The sequence below is a fragment of the Felis catus genome, chromosome F2 (genome assembly GCF_018350175.1).
Source record: "Felis catus isolate Fca126 chromosome F2, F.catus_Fca126_mat1.0, whole genome shotgun sequence".
NCBI classification, from domain to species: Eukaryota; Metazoa; Chordata; class Mammalia; order Carnivora; family Felidae; genus Felis; species Felis catus.
The window spans coordinates 57589896-57608987 of record NC_058385.1 but is presented as its reverse complement, the minus strand read 5'-3'; the positions used below and the strand labels follow the sequence as shown (position 1 = coordinate 57608987).

At 32.5% G+C, this 19092-nt stretch overlaps 1 protein-coding gene across 7 annotated transcripts in view; it reads left to right on the top strand.

Annotated features, from left to right (window-relative positions):
- Positions 1-19092, top strand: part of CSMD3 (CUB and Sushi multiple domains 3) — a 1245869-nt gene that overhangs the window by 519435 nt on the left and 707342 nt on the right. For 4 of the 7 annotated variants that reach the window (XM_019823045.3, XM_019823044.3, XM_045049905.1 and 1 more), the window contains 2 exons: positions 6042-6119; positions 13832-13919. In XM_019823045.3, coding sequence (XP_019678604.2) covers positions 6042-6119; positions 13832-13919 — 166 coding nt within the window. The remainder of the gene's footprint in view (positions 1-6041; positions 6120-13831; positions 13920-19092) is intronic. The other 3 variants (XM_045049906.1, XM_019823042.3, XM_045049907.1) reach the window with 1 other exon arrangement.

Below are 19092 nucleotides of genomic sequence, written 5' to 3'. Positions count from 1 at the left end.
TCAAAATTTAGGGATTTAGAAAATCGGAGTGTCTGAACCATATTTTTTCCTAGTAATTTTAAAAGGGATAATATGGTAGATTTACAGAATAAAATATATATATAGTTTCTTACTAAATTAATCCAGATCCATCACTTTAAATTTGAGAATAGTTTGAATCTTGCATATGATTAATACATAAGTCTCTATAAATGAGTTTTGAAGTGCTTTTGAACACACTTAGTTACATCACTGCCTTTTTCATCAAGTGGTGGCCAGTATTATTTCTCTTCTTTTAAATTACTGTGAAGTAAAATCCTTTTTACAAAGATTCATAAGCAACTTACTAATATGTTGCTGAATTTTCTATTATGCCTTTAGAGTGTATAATCCAGAAACATGACCTAATTGCAAAATACCTCTAATTTCTATAGAAATATTTATCATGCAAAATTATTTTTGCAGAAATTTGTATCCACTGGTAAGTCTTACATGAAAGATGGTAAAGGAGACACTGCAGGAATACTACCTGGTGTCAGTATAGTGTCCCCATCTTTCTTCTTCCAAGGGTAAAGTGGAAGGAATGACCAATTAGCAGCCATCACGCTAAATAAGTTGACACTAGACGATTTAGAAAAAAAGGTGTTAAATTTCAATGTTGCATGGAGCCACCATTCACTTTTAAACAATGTATTCTCTTAATGTAGTTTAGTACTTGTATAATCTCTGAATATATTTTGAATTTGGGGATAGAATTGAGAATACATCAGTCTTTCCTTCTCCCTTTGGTCCAAATTCTTCACCTAGATAAATGAATGAATCTCTTAAAAATGAATAGAGAAGTTAAACCACTTGTCCCCTGTGTTTTGGGGACACAGGTCTCCCAACACCTAGCCGCATGGGAGAAATGCCACAAATAACACACCATTCTTTTTTTTTTTTAATTTTTTTTTCAACGTTTATTTATTTTTGGGACAGAAAGAGACAGAGCATGAACGGGGGAGGGGCAGAGAGAGAGGGAGACACAGAATCGGAAACAGGCTCCAGGCTCTGAGCCATCAGCCCAGAGCCCGACGCGGGGCTCGAACTCCCAGACCATGAGATCGTGACCTGGCTGAAGTCGGACGCTTAACCGACTGCGCCACCCAGGCGCCCCATAACACACCATTCTTTAACGTTCAGTTGATCTGTGATTAAATCCCTAGCCGATGATTGGTTATATTTCTTAGTACTGATGGAAATGAATCTACTCTCAATAGTGATATGTGCTATATTCTCTAAATCAGACACCCCATACATATTAGGGTTTTTTTTAAATGTTTTTATTTATTTTTGCGAGAGAGCAGGGGAGGGGCAGAGAGAGAAGGAGACTAAGAATTTGAAGTAGGCTCCAGGCTCTGAGCTGTCAGCACAGAGCCCACCATAGGGCTTGAATCCATGAACCTGAGCCAAAGTCGGATGTGTGATGGAGTGAGCCACCCAGGCACCCCTTAATAGCCAAAATAAAACCCAAAGGAATTTTATTAGTGTAGTTTATTTGAGTGTAAAGATAAAAATAGGATTGTAATTAATTCAAGATAAAGAATTAAAATTTTATACCCCATATAGAAACCATGATATCAAACACAGAACAAAAGCAGATGTATTATCGTACATTTGAAAAGTTAAGATGAAGCAAAAGTAACTCCACCTTCCCTCCACCCCCACCCCACCAAATCAATAAGAGAAAAATACCTTACTTTCTCAAAAGAGTGCTTTACTTTTTGGAAGCATTGTAATCTGACTTAATCATCAATTTATAATACAGCTACTGACACTTGCAAGATAAATTATTATCAAAATAAACGCTACAAATTTGGATGTTTACAATAATAAACAATATTGCATTGTTTCATTTTTATTATTGTGTTAGAATATAACCTCGGTAGAAAATGAAAGATAACACTTAATAAGTAATGCAATTGTTGTTTTACTAGAATCCCATAGAAATCTGGAATAGATTTTTCCAATGAAAAACTGTTCTCCATAATACTAAACATGTCTGTTTTTTCTTTTTCAAAGGTAAAAAAGTTCTGCAAAATCGCATATTGTCTATATGTAGCAATGAAATAGAATTTAAAAATATGGTTATAAAATTATAGGTATATGACTTTTGAGATTATGTAGTGAGGAGTTTATTAATTTTCAATTAAGAAATTTGAGGCCAGGAGATGTTTTATGATTATAAGTTTTAGAAGCATAGTGACAGAACAGTTAAAGATCATCTTTTCCAAAGCTCCAACTAATGGTTGAATTCCCTCTATCACATCTGTGTGATATGGTGAATTTTCTAACATTAAACACTGGCACCAGCATGAAATCTACTACCTTCCAATTGAATTTCTGCTAGTAATACCACATGTTCTCAGTTTACACTAGTAAAGATTCTCTAACATAAAAGTAAAGTCATAGGCTGCCTGTTCCAAACACGCACGCGCGCACGCACACAAACACGTGCGCGCGCACACACACACACACACACACACACACACACACATTAATGTTTGAACAAAATCAAATTCTTTATCCATGTATGTGTATATATGGTTAATGTTAATAATAGGCATTGAAATCTAAATTAATGAAATAATTTCAAATAAGTAACTTCAGCTGATTAACATGGACGTTACATGACTTTTAAGAAACATCCAATCACCATTTTTAGGTAATTTTTAAAATGCATTTTAGAATTCAAATTGATTTCGAAGATGATAGAACAATAATAGATCTTAAAAATACTGCAGCGTTAATCCCCTACAGTGGTTTATATAACAAAGATTTACAGATACACAAAATGATTTTTCTTGTGTTCAGAGCTTACAACTTAAAAAAAAAGTGAATTTGATTGTTGCCCTAATATCTTCCTTTCTGCCAGAGTTTGTTTATATTTTAGAATATTTCCATTATGCTTAAGTCAAACCAAAAAAGCAATAAATAAAAATGACCAAAAATTGCTCAGCATGTGAAGACAGAAGAAAACAAAGGAAATAGATATTTGTGCACATGTCTACATGTCTTGCATTTAATGACATTTTTAATAAAAGTATTAGAACATACATAGTTATTATGGATTTAAAAATAGCTTTATACATGAAAATACTTCTACTTGAATATTCATTCATTTTTCACTTTCCCCCTTCTCATTTATGATTAATAAAAGAAATACTCTCGACAAAATGTCTTTGGTTAAATGAGCCAGGATTGGCAACACTGCAGGTGTTCATTCAATCACACACTCATAGAAGTTCCACGTTTCAGCCTTTGAGAAGCTCAGAGTACAATGAAAGGAATGGCCACAAACAACATACCATCATTTAACATTTTCCTAACTTGCATAAAAGCCCACAACATATTTTAATATATCTCTATGATAAAATAAATTTTAAGTGCTCATTCCTGAAATACACCTGTTGAAAAGATCAGGTCAATTTCATGATAAGTTGTATTTACTTACAAGCACTCGTTGCTTAATGGTATGTTATTATTTCATACATATACCTGGGAATGCATAATAAAATGCACATTTTATGGCATATACTTGAGATTTAACATTTCATCAATATATAATTTAGAAGAGGGTTTTTGCAGTTGGTACTTGGAATTTTTGTCCTTTCAGTTTATTTATAAAGTGATATATACATATATTATATTCTTTTACTTGAAATCATAAAAAAAAAGTATGTGTTTGCTGTTTAAATTTTTTTGGTGGGTTTAAATTTTCTGTTATTTTCCATTCTTTTTTTCTTCTAAAACGGATATTCTCCTGGCCTTCCATCTTCTGCATCTGTATTACATTGTAATATGTTTTTAAAAGATGGACTGTTTTCTTCAATTTAAAATGAAAAATGAGTTTTTTTTTAAATAGTAATAAAGCTAGGTCCCCTTAGAACCAGAAAACTAGAACTCCTTGATCTGAGGTGATGCTTTCTTAGATACACATTGTTCCTGACTTCACCCAACCGAATAATCACCTTAAGCACCCCTCATAAACCTTCACACACACACACACACACACACACACACACACACACACACACACACACACAAACACACACACACTCTACCACTGTAGTTTTCAAAGTTCTTCAGTCCCAGTTACACGTTATAGAAGTGATCTTTTTTCATCCTCTGAACTGTCTTCAATTTTCGCCTCTGGGTTTACAATTGTTTCATATATTTATCTTTATTTCTCAAAGAATTCCAGATTTTGTGTGAAAATTCTCATGAAATCTTCAGACTCACCTGCAGTTGTTGAAGTCAAATGTTATAGTGCAGAGGAAGGTAGAGTTAGAATTCCTACTTACAATTCGTGTTTGGATTGGGATTATCCAGAAATATGCCTCAAAACACAAAATGCCCATTTTATTAAGAAGAATTTTAAGAAAACAGGAAAATTCACAAGTGGGAGAGCTAAATTTAGAGCAGTTGAATACTCCAGGAGAATTAACCTCTGGCTCACCACGGGGATGGAGGTGTAGAAAAGAATTACAACAGAAGTACGATTTGAGAGAGAGAGGTGATTGTTTCTTTTTTCTGATAAGAATCTCAGAACTGTCAAATGGCTGAGCTGTCATCTACCCCTAGCTTCTTATTTTAAGAGAAGAGACTGAGGTAAAAAGATTCTTGTCCAAAATCACACAACTAATAATTTGCTAAGAATCAGGTCTCAAATCTTGCTTTACTGGTCATTTCCTTATTTTTTATAACAGTGTGTATAGATAGTCCATAACTATATATTCCAGTAACTCATCAGACCCTATCTCTACCTTTCTAATTTTGAGGAAATAAATCACCTTAAAATGTTTCAAAACCAATAAAATACTCATGATTTGAACTAAGTGGGTAAAATAGCAGATAAGAATTTGTGAAATGGTTGTTTTAAACCATCTAACAAAAGTCAGTTTTCCTTCTTTTCAATCCATGGCATGAACAAAATCTAGTTGCCTGATGTAATAATCCCTAGCCTATAAATCTTATAAAAAGCAATATGTAAAAATTTCTAAATTATAATTGAAGTTAAATATATACCTTGCATTCTTATTCATGCTGGTTTTTTTAAAAAGAATTGATATTTAAATATTAGATCAGGTTGCATAACTTTTTTTCACGGGTGGGGTTTCAATTAAATAGATTTCCTTTATTTCACTTGGTGTCATTGTTTATGACTTAAAAAGTACATAGAAACTGTAGTGAATCTAGTAATTTATTCTTAAAAGACTAATACTTCTTTTCCTTCATTCAAAATACTTGAAAAAATGTTTTTAAAATATATCAGTTACTTCATTGAATTTATCTTTTAAGTAAATCTTGTCATGTCTATTTTAGTACAATACACAGGAAATATACCAGCCTCCTATGATATTGGCTTTCAATATCATATAAAAAACAATAGCAATATTTCAGATGAACTCCAAATAGAGGTAGTTCACATTTATAAATTTTATAGATTGTGGATGGGCATCAATCATAATGTTAAGGCAATGATTATGAAAGAAAATGGTTATTGGCAGAAATACTATATTTTAAGTTTTTTCAATTATACCATTTTCTTAAATGTATCCTAATATTCCACTTAAGCTAAATTACCTAAAAAATATATTAGTTTAAGAACCAAGTTCATTAAATCTTTCAAACTTTTATAATATCTCAGTATTTTTATTTTCCTAGTTTAATTTTTCCATAAAATTTGATGGATTGAAGTTATAAGAAACTGGTAGTATTTTGCTCTCCTATAAAAACTTGCATAGTATTTAAAAACCTATCTACCCATATATCCAGGATTTTCCCTATAGAACACTTAAACTCTTTCTGTACTGCTTGGTATTTTACTACTCAGTGATTATATTGCTGTATTTTCTTTTCTTTTTTTTTTTTTTTTTAATTTTCTTCTGGGTACCCTATGTCAGGCTTAAGAAAGCAGTTTCTTTAACTTGGATAATTCAATGCTAACAAAATTTGTTAACTTGAATTTTATTTTAAAATTGTATATCCTGATACATGTTTTTGTTTGTTTTCTTAACTAGTGAAAAAGGCCATAGATTTTAAATCTAGAGGATTTAAATTGTTTCCAGGGAAAGACAACAGCAACAAGTTTTCTATCTGTGAGTGTACTCCTTTTTTGTTACTTTCTCTAGTGCAAGAGTGAAGTTTGTGGTGTCTGTGTTGTTTGTGTGTGTTCTTTTAAAATGTTTGTGTATTTACCAAATTAACTGCATTAATACCTATATAACATGCATGATTATTATTCAATATTTTCTTGTATTTAAATGTGTATTGAGTTAATGGATTGATGTGGGGAGCTCCCAAGCTGGCGCTGTTTCAGACGTAAAAAAATTCTTTGAGCTAGTATGTTGATAGCATTCTAGTTTTGTAATTCTAGGATGTGAGATTAAAAAAAAAATAGTGAAAGTTTTTAAATTGGTGATTTCTTATAAGGATTTCTGTTTGACATAATTATTTTTCTAGGGAAAAAATTTCTTTTAATGGTAATTTTTCATTTAAGAGAAAAATATATCCTCAATTTAAATTAAGTTATCCACACCCTTTAAGTCAACTCTTCAGTAAATTAATTAGTTGACTATAGAATTAACTTTTGCTTTCTCTTGAAAATAACAAGGTGGCCTGAAATACACTTAGTTATGTGTTGCCTTATACACAATTTTGCTTAACATTCAGAGATTTAGGGTTGGCTAGGTGGCTCAGTCACTTAAGAGTTGGGCTTTTGACTTCAGCTCAGGTCATGATCTCACAGTTGGCGAGCTCTAGGCCCACATCAGGCTCTGTGTGGAGGGTGCAGAGACTGCTTGGGATTCCTTCTTCCTCTCTTTCTGCCCCTCCCCAACTTGCTTCTCTATCACTCTCTCAAAATAAATTAAAAAAAACTTAAAAAAATTCATGGATTTATAGATCATCTGAAGTTCATCCTTGAATCTCAAATTAAGAATCACTGAATTAGAGCAATCATATATATTACTATAAACAAAAATTTTTTTTGCATTTGTATTATAAATCAATACCAGTTTGAAAAAATTTTCTACCTTATCGTGCATATATATATATATATATATGCGCGCACGTGCACACACACACACACATATACATATATATAATTTTGAAAGAAACCATTCATGACACATCTGACTTCTCTAATGATACATTGATAGTTAATAAGATTATTAAAATAGCATATGTTATATTTTAACAGGAATATATTTTAGCATTATTATTTTATTCAGTTCCAATTAATCTGATGAAATGAGTTTATAGCTATTTCTTTAACAATGATTGTTCATTATGGTTATATCAGAAAAGGATTTTATCTTCATGTTTAATGACTTGTATATATAACAGTAAATGACAGAATTTGAGCAATTACATCAATTATCAAAAAACTCAGAGCCTCTATGTGATCAAACATTTTAAAGTGTAATAATTTTAAAATGTGATTTTACATTTTGTTAGATTTGAGAATACTAAGCCAAAAATAGCAGATATAAGTAGGAAATCATTGATCAAATTAGATTACATTTTACAAAGCACTAAATAATTCATTACAAAGTATTTAGCTATATAATTATAATTTCTTATTCTATTTTGGGGGGTTAAAAACATATCTACCCATTTCAGGGAAATAAATAGTGTTAGAGTAATTTTTCATATATTAATTGTTAAAAACATTTTGGAAAGGCATTTTTCCTACAATAGGACATATAAATGGAAAGAAGTTATTAGATGAATATTCTGACCTACCAAATTTCATCATGTCAATATGAAATAAAAGTTAAGTCTTTGCAGACTTAAATAGTAGGTTTACTACCTTTTTTCTAATGTTTTGGCCAGTATATTTGTTTTGGAATTCTAAGTAGAATTATAAATTCTGCTGGTTCACCCTTTCCTCCTTTTGGCTATACAAATGTTATGTGCTGCATACTCCGAGCTTTCAGATGTCCTGGGAAATTCAGACAGGGTAAGGGAAGAGAGAAGGAAGGTGAGAGAATTCAAAGCACGCTCTGTGCTGTCAGTGTGTACTCTGACATGGGGCTCCAATCCACAGACCATAAGATCATGGCCTGAACCGAAATCCAGTCAGATGCCCGACCAGCTGCGCCACCAAGGTACCCCAGAGAAAAAACCTAATTCTTTTAAAAATATTTTATTTAAAGAATATTAGTTTTAAAATTGGGAGAAGAAAAGTTAATGAGGAAAAAAAAAGTTAATCGTGAAGCAATAAATGTTAATTTATTTCATAATTTTAAAGCATAATTTGCATTTATCTATTACATTTTATGTAAAAGATAAAAAATATTGTGATTTTTTACATTTTTTAAAATAATCACAAATAAAAACAAATTATGTATTGCCAATTTCTTATAGTCACAAAATAATACATCAGCATTATATGACATTTCATTTCAGTGCATTTTTTTCAAATAGCTCCTAACTAATATCAAAACTACATTCTCTATGGTTGTTTATAGAAAAGGATTATATTGTTTTAATTTTTGTCATTATTATTTAGTGGTTAACAAGTAAGCATTTGGGTCTTCATCTCTCTGATATCATTTATTCAACACAGGGCCAAATAATTTTAAAAAAAGGGCCAAATAATTAAAATTTTTTTTTTACATTTATTCATTTTTGAGAGACAGAGAAAGGCAGAGCACAAGCAGGGGAGGAGCAGAGAGAGAGGGAGAGACAGAATGAGAAGCAGGCTTCAGGCTCTGAGCTGTCAGCCCAGAACCCAACGCGGGGCTCCAACTTATGAGCTGTGAGATCATGACCTGAGCCGAAGTCAGACGCCTAAACGACTGAGCCACCCAGACGCCCCATGGGCCAAATAATTTTTAAAGGAGACAATTTTTATCTCCTATAAACCTTTCAAATGAAAAAAAATAACAAAAAAGCTTGTGTGTATGTGTGGGTTTTTTTTTTTTTTTTTAACAGTCCATTCTGTTACTGGAACTGCCAGAAGTGAGCATAAGCGAGGAGGACTGATCTATACACATTGCCAAAGCACGTCTTCCCACAGTAGTGCCTTTAAAATTTAACTAAGAAACAAATTAATAACAGATTCAGAAAACGGCAGTAGTGTTCATGGGGAGCATTTGGGTGTTTAAATGCTAACTTAGATTCTTATTCCAAATTAATATCCAAACTCCAAAACCTCTATCCATCCCTTGTTATTTCCCTTGTTTTTTCACCCAAAATGGTAGGTTGTCGGCAAATGGAAAACAAATTGATTTTTTTTTAATTTTAAAGGTAAAGACATGTTTTTGTATTTTAAAATGTTGCACTTAATGAACTAGTAGTGTTACTAACTTTTCTACTAGTTCTTCTAAAGTATTAAGATGGAATTATGAAGAGACTCTAAGCTTCTCATAATGTATAATTATTTTATTTTATCTTCAAATCCATACTTTCATTCATTTCATGTTATTTATTCATTCTACAATTCTGTGTGAGCTATTTCTCCAAGGTAGCACCATGCTATACTAAGAAGGTAAAAGAGTGAATAAAATATAGTCTCAGCTGGCAAGGATCCAACATTTTATTGGGAAGCTAAATGAGTTAAGAGTCAACTCTTTGTAGGTTATATAGTAGTATAAACTAACATTCTGTCAACGTCCATGATGGTTGATTTCAGAACAAGATCTAAAACACTGTATTTTACAAGGTGGAATAAAATTTTAAAATCTAATATGAAAAAAAAGAGTCTAAGAAAAGTGGCAATGTAACCAGCTGTGTGAGGTGACATAGAGGTAACTTCTATATAGAATCTATTTGCTTTTATTTTTGGAGTAAATTCTGTGTGATATAAAATCAGAATCTCAGAAATAAATTGCTTATAAAAAATTACCCTAAAGATTGTAGGGAAGAGTAAATGAGTTGATACATGTAAAAGATGTAGAATATTTCGTGACATGCTGGCTATTATAATTTTATGTTGGCTAAGTTTATGTTTTTAAGTTCAAACATGGAATATTGTGGTAAATTAATTAAGATTACTGTAGCCTATTTATGAACCCATATAAACCTGTAAACCCATAACTTCAGTATTATGAGAAATTACAATCCATTTGTTTTTTTTTTTTAATCTGTAAAACTTGCCCTCTCCTCTTTTATCCACTTTTGTGTGTGACAAAGAACTCATGTTGCATTAATAATAATAATAATAATAGGTATAATAAATATCCTTAAAGATCAGAGAAAAAAGAATATTCCCTATAGCGATACTCTTTTCAAGAGGCAACACCCTGTCCATGTAATTAAACTATTTAAAAATGTTTATTTATTTATATTTGAGAGAGAGTGAGAGAAAGAGTGTGAGCAGGGAAGGGGCACAGAGAGAGGGAGAGAGAATCCTAAGCAGGCTTAGTGCTCTCAGTGCAGAGCCTGACACGGGGCTCAGTCCCAAGAACCATGAGATCATGACCTGAGCTGACATCAAGAGATGGACGCTCAACCGACTGAGCCACCCAGGTGCCCCATACTTAAACGCTTAAAGAGCACTCCTGTTCTTACCATTCTGTGAATTACTGCTCACATTTAAAGAAGTAAACAGGACAGATCTGTCCAATTGCTTAAATAGCATTATGTAGAAAAAGCAACTTTTGAATAAAAACTACTACATTTGAATGTCTTGGTATAACTAGCTGTGGGCAATTATGAAGTATCTATATTTCAGAGAAATAAGATGTTATACACTTTGTTCTTTATTTTTTAGTTTAAATGTTTTAAAGAGTATTAAATACATGTATCATGCAGAAGCTCTCCCGTTATCTTTACATTTTAAATTGGAAAGTCTTTCCCCTATTGCAGATAATCAAAAACAGTGGCTTAAAGGATACTTCCAAATAAACTGAATACATACATACATACATACATACATACATAAATTAATTAATTAAGTGAAATGGTAAAAAGTATGTATGTGCACTGCATCTTAAGATAAAACATTTGGTAAAGAGGATTGAATTTAATTAGTGATGCCATTTTGCCTTAGTGAGATTTCTGGACAGGATGGAGAGCTTCGGGTTTAACAATAGAAGTTTTTGAATGAATATGCCAAGGTTTAAACCTAGATTAAGGGACTAACTAACAGATATGACTTTGGAAACATTTTTAACCTCTCCCTGCCATAGTTTCCTCACCTGTAGGAAGTGTGTAATAATAGTAACTACCCTTTAGATTGTTGTGAATATTAAATGAGTTGATAAATGATGTAGAATAGTTCCTGACACAGTACCCTGTTAAGCATTAGCTACTATTTAAATTTATATTAACACAGGCTTATATTTTGAGGTAATAATGATGAAATGGAAAAATGAATTAAAAATTTTTTTTATTTTCTAATAATGTATTCATAGATCACTTCTAAATTAACTTGTAATCTGTGTTATACATTGGATTGTAATATAGTAGGTAAGCCCAGTTCATGCCATTCCTTTCTTTATATCTATTCCATGTCAAAAAGCCACATTTAAATAACATAAACCCCAACCTTTTCAAAAGCTATTTTAAGATAAGAGAGTGCTTCCAATAGAAAATACTTGATTCATTGAAAACAATACACCAGATATTGTTGTTAATTAAACTACTAGGGCATATTTACTCAGAGGTTATTAACACCTATCTAGGCATTGTGGGTGTATTTAAAATAATTGTTTTCCCCTTATCTTTATCAAGTATATAATCTATTTGTATGTATTACTAAGGAATGGGAAACTACTAATCTATAACATGATAAATAATTTAAAAACTAAACATAAAATTTCCGATGTTATGTAATTTGAAGGACTAGAATAATCTGGAAAAATTAGGGATTGTATTTTGCAAAAAGTGGGACTTGGGCTGAGTCTAAAAACTAGACAGAATTTTAATAGCTAAGGAGGAAGAAAGGGAAAACATGGACACTCGGAGAAAATATAAATAAAGCATGGGGTGAACATGGCTAACTAGTAAAATTGCAGAATGATTTAGAAACCTTTGGATTGAGTTATGGAAGCATCTTGGTGACTAGTGGGAAATAAAACTGATATAGTAGAAATCTCAAATCATAGGAGATTAGAACATTAATAAAAACTGTTTGAGGAAGTTTAGTCCTCCTCTAGTACTCAAGGTGGATTGGAGGTGAATGATAATGGAGTGTACAAAAGCATCAGTGATTAGATTGGATCTGAGCATGCACAAGAGGTAACGCTGGATATTTCGGTGGAGTCACTTAGGAGATGATTGAAGGAGGAAGAATGAGCTTGGGGAAAAATGATGAAACCATGTATTGGAACTCGTTAGCAAAGAGGTAATTTTTTCAAGCCATGAGTGAAATATAAAATATAGAGAACCATGGCCAATGCCTTTGAATTTGTCCACTAGAAAGTAAGAGAGTCGTCTAAAGTAAGAGAGTGATCAAAAATAAGGGAATGATTAAAAAAAAGTAAAAGGGAATGAAATAGCAAGTAAGCAGACCAAAAAAAGTAAAACTATCACATATTTTGCAGGGCTCAGTGAATATGTAATAAAGTTGTCAATAAGGATATTGGCTGGGGATATTTAGGAAAGTGATTTTTACAGAATGAAAGACACAAATGGAAAATTTCTATCTAATTGGGAATATGACAATTTTACCAGAGCTATGACTGTTGGGACTTTATCTGATAGTTATCTTGTTATCTGATAAATCAGTTTGAACATATTGATCAATCTGAACTAAGTGATGCCAGAGACCAGTAGGTCTCAACACTGACTTTACATTAGAATCACCTTAAGGATTACTGAAAACCAAACCAGGGAAAAAACTGATGCCCAGGGTCCTACCCTAGAGTAATTGTGTTAGAATATCTAAAGGTAGAAATAAGCATCTTCATCCCTAAAGAAATGTCCACAAGTGGTTTGGATCCACAGCATAGGTCAAGAACCGTTGTAAAATTTTGCTTTTTTGTCTCTGTGGAATCTCCACTCAGGTCCTATTCTTTCCTCAAAATGCAGAGTTGATAAAGAACAAAGTAGCAGTTATTCTCTAGTTCATTACAAGATTGAATTTATGAAACAATATCACTCACATATTTCAAAACTATCAGGTTTAAAACTCGTTTGCATTAAGATATCTGTCTTGGGGATTTGGTTACCCCTTGTGATCACACTCATTGAAAATATTAAGAAATCTTTCAATAATTGAGTGTTCTAGATAAAGTGCTGAGAATGGGTATGATGGCTAATGAAACATAATCATGTAAATGGCTAGAGGGTAAAGCCATTATTTGGTTTTCAGCAGTATGTCATAATTTAGGGACATGCCTGGTAATTAGAACCATAGTTTTACTTTAACATTGGCAGGACACACTGCTTTGGTATATATCAGATATGAAGTGCTAATAATCTTCAACTTTTCCCATAGGGTCTTATTTTCCTATTGCAACTTAAAAATAGTAGGTACCCAAATGACACAATTATAAGTGTCAGTGACTTCTTTGCTGCCAATAATTAGTGGAAACTCTGGCACTAACACCCTGGGAATGAATTCCCAAAGACTTCACACTTTGATAGTAATTAAAAATAAAGTGTTAACTATTAATGTGTTACTATTTAGAATAGTATGCCATTGAAGTTGAACATGAAACTTATAGGTTCACTAAGAGAAAAAATGCTTTGTCTTTATTACTAGGTTATAAATTTATATTCCACATTTATATATATATAAACTACAGTGATTATTTAAAATATAAGAATATGTTTTATGTAAATTTTTCAATTAACATTTTTCTTGATTTTCTATTCATACGTGTTTTGATTCTTTTGTTTTCTTCTTTTGTTACAGTAAATGAGGGAGGTATCAAAACAGCTTCCAATTTATGCCCAGATCCAGGAGAACCAGAAAATGGGAAGAGAGTTGGATCAGATTTTAGGTAATATTTTATGTTATTTATTTCATTATTTTGTTGAAGTTTGTTTAATTTAAAATTAAAGAATAATACTATGGAGTTGAAGACTGGGTGATTGAAAACAATGGTAGCTGGATCTTATTTGTTACTATTAACATTCCATTACTTTAAAGTGTCTAATTACATACCAACTTTATTAGGGTACTTTCCTGGAGTTAAACAGTTAATTTCTCGTCATGTAGTAAGTGAACAATCATGGGCTTTGGATTTGAAAGACATGAGTTAGAATTCAAATTCTGCTTAATGGCTGTCTGATCTTGAGTAAGTCATTGAATTCTGTCTGCCTGAGTTTCCTGTTCTGTAACATGTAAATCAAACTTACCACATATACTGGTGAGTTTCAGATGAGGTATTGCCAGGCTGTCGTGGTTTGTGAGTTCAAGCCTCACAGTGGGCTCACTGCTGTCAGTGCAGAGACCACTCTGGGTCCTCTGTCCTCTTCTCTCTCTGTTTTCCTCCCCATTCTAACACACTCTTTCCACTTCTTTCTCAAAAATAAATAAACATTTAAAAAAATGAGGTACTATGAAATCTTCCTGCAAATATTCTATAAAAATAAGTATTTTTCAGAAGTACCCATAAATGAATATGTTTTATCTCCGTCTTAAAATTAGTATTTATTTTACTAATTCAAAATTAAGTTACTAACAACCAAGAGAATGAAAGTAATATACTGTGGTAGACATTAATTCGCATAACTATCAAATAATATTTTTTAAAAATCTTGAAATTTTAGTAGTCCTCTGATTGTAGCATTTTATAAATAAAAGATACCAAAAATCCTGTAAAACATTAAATGATAATTTAACTAACATTCACAAATACTTATTTTTACAAAATATCCCTGAGACATATGGGAGAAAGGAAGGAGAAAAAAATAGTTTCAAACATAGAGGGAGGCAAACCGTAAGAAACTTAGAACAAACATAGAGTTGAGGGAGCTTGGGGGGTGAAGAGAATGGGTAATGGGCATTGAGGAGGGCACTTGTTGGGTTGAGCCCTGGGTGTTGTATGTAAGTGATGAAACATGGGAATCTACTCCCCAAAATAATTTATTGTCAAATCAGCTAACATACAGTATATACAGTATACTCAGTATATACAAGACTACACTGTATATACTGTATGTTACCTGATTTGACAATAAATTATATTTAGTAAAAAAATATTGGTCATGACCATAATTATAACTACCACACACTTACAATTTTTACTTCTGTATATTATTTGTATAAAGGACAAATGATACTCTAAAGAATATCCCTGCAGGGGGTTGTGGGGGAGATCATTCTTAGAATAGAGATTTATGGAAATTTTGTCCCTGTGGATCTTTCAAGATGACTTAAAATTACATTTTGCTATACATGTAGAAGAAAAGATAATATATGATTTCACATTAATACAATTGTAATTTTCTAAAAGAAATACAGAACTTAATTTACTCAGCCCCATAATTAATATAAATGATAATGTTTGAAGAAAAACACAAGAGAAATTTAAAAGATCTGAGATCTAGTCAAACTCTAATCTTAATAAATTGATTTTATTAAAAATCAACTGAATTTCTCAGCCTCAATAATTAAAAGTGATATTTTATAGACTATAAAATGATTAGCAACTTTCTGTTTTTACATGTCTTCTTTATTTATTATAAAATCTTATATGGTATTTATTATTTTATCCCCACTTTACAAATGAGAAAACTAAAGCCCTGTTTACACAGCAGATAATTTGATGGAACTGAAATTTGAACTTATTATTTCCTGATTCCAGAGTCTGACCATTTAGTCCATATATTACATTAGGCTTTGAAGTCAAACTAACTTCATTTGAATTCCATTCTTGCCATAAACTACTTGTGTTCTCTAAGAGCTTATTTCCAAAGATCTAAAAATGAGAATAGTACTTATTTCATTGGCTGAGGAAATTACATGAGAGGATTTATGCATGTAGTAATTATACAGCTTGAGACAAAATAAGTATTCAATTGGGGCACTTGGGTAGCTGAGTTGTGTCTGACTCTTGTTTTAGGCTTAGGTCATGATCTCACAGTCATGAGTTGGAGACCCTTGTAGTACTCTACACTGAGTGTGGAGCCTGCTTGGGATTCTTTCTCCTCCTCTCTCTGCCCCTCCCCTGCGTGCTCTTTCTCTCTCTCTCAAAATAAATAAACATTTAGAAAAATAAGTATTCAGGGGCAACTGGGTGGCTCAGTCAGTTAAGTGGCCGACTTTGGCTCAGGTCATGATCTCACAGTTTGTTGAGTTTGAGACCCATGTAAGGCTCTGTGCTGACAGCTCAGAGCCTGGAGCCTGCTTTGGATTGTGTGTGCCTCTCTCTCTCTGCCCCACGCCGCTCACACTCTGTGTGTGTCTCTCTCTCTCAAAAATAAATAAACATTAAAAGTTTTTAAAAGAATATTCAATTAATGCTAGTGACTATTATAGTATGATATGATTTGCAGAATAATTATTAGTATGAATATTTACTTGGTCCCACTTTTTGCAAAAATTTCTGGTTTTATTGGAAATAGACTAATATAGTGATTTAAATTACCTTCAAGTGTAGAGGATTACAGTTATAAGATTACTTTGTAATCATATTTTAAGCACCATGATAGATGTTAGGCATCAAGAGGACCATAGGCAGACTAAAATATAGTATAATCATTATAATTTAGGAATGTGTGGTGGCTGGAACTAGAGGGTATTACACTAAATGAAAAAGAGAAATACAAATATATGATTTCACTCACGTGGAATTTAAGAAACATGGTAGACGAAGATAGGGGAAATGAAGCAAAAGTAAGATAAAAAAAAAACAGAGAGGGAAACAAAACATGAGAGACTCTTAAATACAGAGAACAAACTGAGGGTGGCTGGCGGGTGTTGGGTGGTGGGATGGGCTAAATGGGTATGGGCATTAAAGAGGGCACTTGTTGGGATGAGTACTAGGTGTTATATGTTACTGATGAATCACTAAATTCTATTTCTGGAATCATTATTATACTATATGTTAACTAACTTGGATTTAAATTTAAAAAAAGAATGTGTAAAGTGTTAAGGACACACAGAGGAGGTATGACATTTTTGGAGGCTAGGAGATAAGGGTCATAAGAAGTTAACATTGAGTTTGGTCTTGCAGGATGATTAGAATGTGATACATAGAGAAAAACAAGTCCAGTGAACATTTATATACTCATTATCTATGTATGTTATTTGCTTATTATAGGTCTGGTCTTGTACTAGGAACAAATAAAACACACAAAAGCAGACATAGTAGATGCCCTCCATAATTCCTAGAATTTAATGGCAGAAAAGACAATAAGCAATTAAATGGCACATGCAGTTGTCATCACAAATTTAGGAAAAAATGTTGTGAAATCATAAAAAACAGAACAAAACAAAAACAAAGCATCTGTAAGAGAGAGTAAAAGTGTCAGGGTGGGAATGCACCCATTTTAAGAAGGTTCTACTCTCATTGATACCAGAATTTTTTGCATCTAGACTATAAGTAAGGAAGACTCACATTGAGGACAAGCTATTCCAGGAAAATAAAGATGAGTGAGTCTAAATTATAGAATGTAAAAGGGAGAAAAGCATAGAATGAAGCTGAGGAGATAAGGAAAAACCAGATCTCTCCCACAGAGAAAGCAAATTGGCAGCCATTCAGCCTAATCTGGACTTAAGATACGTTATGTTTTAAGCTCACAATGTTTTTAAAAAATGGGAACCAACATTTATTTATTTTTGTGTGTGGTAACCTCTAGAGTACATTTTATTTATTTATTTTTAATATGAAATTTATTGTCAAATTGGTTTCCATACAACACCAGTGCTCATCCCAAAAGGTGCCCTCCTCAATACTCATCACCCACCATCTCCTCCCTCCCACCCCCCATCAACCCTCAGTTTGTTCTCAGTTTTTAAGAGTTTCTTATGTTTTGGCTCCCTCCCTCTCTAACTTTTTTTTTTCCTTCCCCTCCCCCATGGTCTTCTGTTAAGTTTTTCAGGATCCACATAAGAGTGAAACCATATGGTATCTGTCTTTCTCTGTATGGCTTATTTCACTTAGCATCACACTCTCCAGTTCCATCCACGTTGCTACAAAAGGCCATATCTCATTCTTTCTCATTGCCACGTAGTATTCCATTGTGTATATAAACCACAATTTCTTTATCCATTCATCAGTTGATGGACATTTAGGCTCTTGCCATAATTTTGCTATTGTTGAAAGTACTACGGTAAACATTGGGGTACAAGTGCCCCTATGCATCAGCACTGCTGTATCCCTTGGGTAAATTCCTAGCAGTGCTATTGCTGGGTCATAGGGTAGAACTATTTTCAATTTTTTGTGGAACCTCCACACTGTTTTCCAGAGCAGCATTTAAAAATCAGGAGATTACACACATGTACACTCACAAAGATTTTTGCACTTCCTTAGTAGATCCAATGACTGATATAATGTACCTTCATGGAAATATCTACTGAAATCTATTAATACCTATTCCCATTAGGCTGATCAAGGTCTCTCTGGTTCAACATGGTCACTCCTGGGCTACTTTAAGTCACCTATATATAGTAAGAAGCTACAAAGAAGTGTAAGAGAGACCTGATCTTATTTATATTTTCAGTGTATCATCCCTTATATTTTAGATAGATGGATTGAAGAAAACAGAAATTTTGACTGGAAGATGACTAAAGTAGTTTGGGTGTAAGATGGTGGAGACTTGGATTATGGTGATATACTGAACTAGACAGATTCAAGATAGCCTTTAAAGATATAATTTTCAGTATCCAATGATAATTTGATGTGGAAAGCAAGAAAAAATAAAAGGTGATTCCTAATTTGATGGGATTGAATATCATGAGAATGGACTAAATGATAATATTTAATGAAGTGTAGAAGTCCAGAGGTTTGAGGAGGAAAAATGAAGAGTTCAGTTTTGAGATTTTAAAATTTACATGACTTAAGAGATTTCCACATGGATATATTACATTTGTAGTTGAATGTAATTGAAATTCAGAGATAGCTGGGAACCATCAGCATGTAGGTACTATAAATAATATTAAAGCAACATGAGTAGATTGCATCACTTAGACTCTATAAAAAGATTAGACCATCTATGACATAGTCC